The sequence below is a fragment of the Impatiens glandulifera genome, chromosome 7 (genome assembly GCF_907164915.1).
Source record: "Impatiens glandulifera chromosome 7, dImpGla2.1, whole genome shotgun sequence".
Taxonomy (NCBI): domain Eukaryota; kingdom Viridiplantae; phylum Streptophyta; class Magnoliopsida; order Ericales; family Balsaminaceae; genus Impatiens; species Impatiens glandulifera.
In genome coordinates this window covers 30,577,819-30,582,547 of record NC_061868.1, presented here as the reverse complement: position 1 = coordinate 30,582,547, position 4,729 = coordinate 30,577,819, and the positions used below count along the sequence as shown (strand labels likewise).

Here is a 4,729-nt window from a genome sequence, read left to right as displayed (position 1 = left end):
AAATGAGTTAGTTTTTGTAGTTATTCAAACATTTGCATATCATTGAATTATTTTTTACAAATTATTCTTATCATTTAGCTTGAATTTTTGTTGGATTATGTAGTTTTTGTTTTAAGATTTTACTCTTGATTAGTTTACAAATGAGTGTGATCTCATTTGTAACTCTTTTATTTAAATAAATGGAAATTTACTCAAATTAAATTATTTTTAATGTGTCAAATATTATTAAAAAAATTAAAGAAAAAAAAAAGAAGAAAAAGACTTCATCCCTCAAAAAAAAAAGAGTACAATATTCCAAACACTTAGGAATGTTGGCAGAGCTGTTTAACTGCATTCCAAACGGGTCATTTACTCTCAACCACCGTAACCACTTTATGAATATTAAATACATTTATTAATGTTAAAATTTAAAATCTACTTATTACAAATTTAAGATAAATATATAAATGATAAATAAAACTAAATAATCTTACTTTTTGAAGTCAAACATAAAAATAAAAATATTTAAATAGTCTTTCTATTAATTAATGCAAGATCAAACAAGCTCTAAAATAGCATCTAAATAAAACCCGGCATATGATATTGCTTTTGTCTATATACTTCTTTCCTAAGCAATTGTATGTTAGGTCATCTAAATTAGCCAAATCCTATAATTATCTTATAAAAAGAGACTAGCTTATTCCATTCTTGTCGTGCTTCAATTATGGTGAACCAAATCCTCCTCATTCATGTAGCTTTTGCATTGTTTCTAGGGCTTACTAGCACATGTCACGCAACCACATACACCGTGGGCGACAACTCTGGATGGGACATTAGCACCGATCTCGACACGTGGTCTGAGGGCAAACAATTTGTTGTCGGTGATTACTTAAGTAAGATCTTGTTCGATTTGAGTTATTTAAGTTTAATTTCAAATAATTCAATATTCATTGTCAATAACTGTTTCGATAAATTCATCTATAAAAACATTAGGGATATATATGTTTTATAATGTATCTAAATCAGAGCTTACAAGTTTGTAGGATAATGTTCAATTATTAAGTATTTGTTATTTAATAAGATCTTTCTTATGATCATGAATGGCCTCAACTCTCAAGTGTTCTTTTTATGATATTTTGATGGGTTTTTTTTTGTTTAATTATGATAACTTATGATTTATAATCCATTGATTTTTCATTATTATTTATGACATATGAAACTTATAAACAAATTAAATTGTTTTATCCTCTAATCATTATGTACCATTGAAGTTGAGTTGATGGATCCAACAATATGCTTATGACAAATGACTTCTAGTCAATCATCTAATTTTTTGTTATTGTTGTTGAAGATTTTCAATATTCATCCACCCACAGTGTTTGTGAAGTAGACAAAGACAGTTATGATGGGTGCAACACGACAGATATATTACAATCGAATAGTGATGGGAACACAACAATTCCACTGTCTGAACCGGGTGACCGCTACTTCGTGTGCGGTAACCGCCTCCATTGCTTTGGAGGCATGAAGGTTCAAGTTCATATTGAGGCCAACAACACTCAGTCTTCCATATCGCCAACTAGCTCTCCAACAGGGCCAACATCCCCATCTTCCAAGAGTAACAATCCACCATTTGTGGTCTCTAACTCGGCCACGATCACTGTTTCAGGCTTGTTGGTAACTAGAGGGATGGGCCATCTAGTGGTGGGACTAGTGAGTTTCTTGACTTCTTTCCTTTACAATGGTTGATTGTAAGATTCAAATGGAGAGAAATTATTTTCGTTTTTTAAATGATTATTTTTGTAAATGTTATGGTACTTGAGAATATAAATTTATGCAATTTATCACTAAATTATGAGTTTATGCACTTCATTACTAAATTATGAGTCCCAACTATTTTTTACGCGATTTATTTATTTTTATAACTTACCCTTTCTATAAAACTTTGACGTGGTGAAAAAACTAATAAGATTATTAAAAAAAATTAATAAGATAATGACATTTAATTAAATATTACTCTTTAAATTATTTCTTATAATTTTAACTTGTGATTAAACATAAGTAGCACACAAAACAAAATGTCCTATATAATAAAAAACTGTCTAGAGCTCTCATTTATCAAAATGGTAAATAATATCAAAACATAGTTGTTTTTATTGGTTAGTTGTTGATACATTTTTTTAAAGTCCATCTAATAAATGAGAGTTAATTAAGTATAATGATAAAAAGTTAAAAAAAACATGAAGGTTATTTTAACACTAAACCCTACAACGAGATTAACCATTTGAGAACAATAGTCAAAATATAAGTCACAATTTCTCATCAATAATCATAACATAACACAAAATTCAACGTTAACGAGTTCGAAAATTCTCAAGAAGATAAATGAACACCGACTGCCTCCACAAAATTTCTAGAATAAATTGTTGGGAATAAAGCGGAATAATCACAATTGTGATAATTAACTATTCTCACTTGATTGGATTTTAACGTGGAAAATCTCATCAAATCAATGAGTAAAAATCACAGGACTTTCGTCCAAAAGAAGCTTCACTATAATCAAATGTTAAACACGAAACAAATGAAGATAAGAGCTAAAAAAATAAGAGATCGCACTATCTCTCTATAAGTGTATACTAAATTTATCTCCGATGTGTTTTAATAAGGCCGCTTCCTCCAGCTTTTGTAGCAAAATGAAGACATCTTAAAAGTCTTTTTCCAATAAGACAATCATACCCATATTTAACACAAATAGACTTTTAAATAGGTTGAGTTTTTTATTACATAGTTGGGAGCCCAAATAAATAACCCAACAAAAATCTCCTTTATCGTCATAATAATAGCGTTGTAGAGTAAACGTATCGGTGGACCGCGATCACTGAACGTCATACGGTTCTTTTCGAGCTAAATAGTTATACTAGAAAATAATCAAGATAAAATACCATTGACTCAATCCAACCGAGTTCGAGATTTTTATCTAAACATTCTATTAACCGACGATTGACTTAAACATCATCCACTCAATGTGAATTATGTTCCAGTAGACTCCAAATTGCAACCACTCATTTACAATGCAAAAACATGTGAGATGTCGTCTTCATCTCTTCGCAACACATTCTGTAGTGACTAACCATAATGCACCATTTTTTTTATTTATTTATCATCCATTAAATTTTTTTCATTAATGACACTCCATCCAAAAAATGAGATCATTTAAGAGAATTCAAAATCTCATCATTTCTACTATAGGAAGTCATATGGGGAATTCTCCGCAAATAATGTGTAACAATGATCAACGTTACATATCTTGCCTACGTAAGATATCACGTAAACAATGAATCACTTCCTTGCACCACTAATAGCATCATCATTTCATTTAAGGTTATCTCTTTATCATTAAGTCTTCTCATGTATCTAACTTTACTCGCGAAACTATTTAAACGTTAATCGAACATGTCCTTGACCGAATAATTTTTACAAATCGCGATCGAAGTGAGGGTTTGGAATGACAAGACAATAATTCTGAGACTACACTGATAGAGATTAATCCCATAGTTATTATTGATAAACAATGTTACAATATATACTAGTCAAAAGACTCTTAATAAGGTAAACCACTAATCTAGGAATCTAAACAAGGTAACCCACTAATCTAGGAATCTAAACAAGGTAACAAGATATATACAATATACTAATACACCCCCGCAGTCGAAACGGGAGATTCTCGGACGCTGAGACTGTCTCTGAAATCTTCAAATAGTATGCGCGGAAGTCCTTTGGTGAATATGTCAGCGATTTGAAAACGAGAAGGCATATGAAGAATGCGAACTTTACCTCTATCTACTTTTTCCCTTACAAAGTGTATGTCCATTTCGATGTGTTTGGTACGTTGATGTTGGACCGGATTTTGGGAGAGATAAATCGCACTTATGTTGTCGCAGTAGACCAGTGTGGCTTTGTCCAATGAGATACGAAGTTCTAACAATAAATTGCGAAGCCAACAGGATTCGGAGACAACATTGGCAACTCCTCTATATTCAGCTTCAGCACTAGAACGAGAAAGTGTGGATTGCCGTTTTGACGACCAAGACAGAAGATTATCGCCTAGGAAGACGCAATAGCCAGATGTAGAGCGACGGGTATCTGGACATCCTCCCCAGTCTGCATCAGTATATGAAACGAGTGTAGACAGTGAGGATTTGTAAAGATGAAGGCCATAGTGCTTTGTACCCTGTAAGTATCGAATGATTCTGTGTAAGGCAGCCAAGTGAGCCTCTTTCGGATCATGCATGTGGAGGCAAATTTGCTGGACTGCATATGAAATATCAGGACGTGTGAAAGTAAGATACTGTAGTGCTCCGGCTAAACTTCTGTAATGAGTGGGGTCAGAGACTGGTGGACTAGTTGATTTTCCAAGTTTGCCATTTGTATCGACCGGCGTTTGTGTTGATTTGCAAGTAGACATTCCAGCACGATCAATAATTTCTTCAGCATATTTCTTCTGACTAAGACAAAGTCCATCCTTAGTATACGATACAGCAACTCCCAAGAAATAGCTTAATTTACCTAAATCCTTCATAGCAAATTCTGCGCCTAAGCTTTTCATGAGAGTCTGACGTAACTGATCAGACGAAGCCGTAATGATAATGTCATCAACATACAAGAGTAGATAGGCAATTTCGGACCCATGTTGATAGATAAAAAGCGAATGATCAGTCGTGCTGTGTGTAAAACCGATTGTAGAGACAAA

The 4,729-nt window shown here is 32.8% G+C and overlaps 1 protein-coding gene across 1 annotated transcript; it reads left to right on the top strand.

The window, feature by feature from the left end:
* Nucleotides 1-703: 703 nt before the first annotated feature.
* On the top strand, nucleotides 704-1,728 carry LOC124909717 (mavicyanin-like). Its single transcript, XM_047450367.1, has 2 exons — nucleotides 704-872; nucleotides 1,331-1,728. The coding sequence occupies exons 1-2, from the start codon at nucleotides 704-706 to the stop codon at nucleotides 1,726-1,728; spliced, it is 567 nt and encodes a 188-aa protein (XP_047306323.1).
* Nucleotides 1,729-4,729: the final 3,001 nt, after the last annotated feature.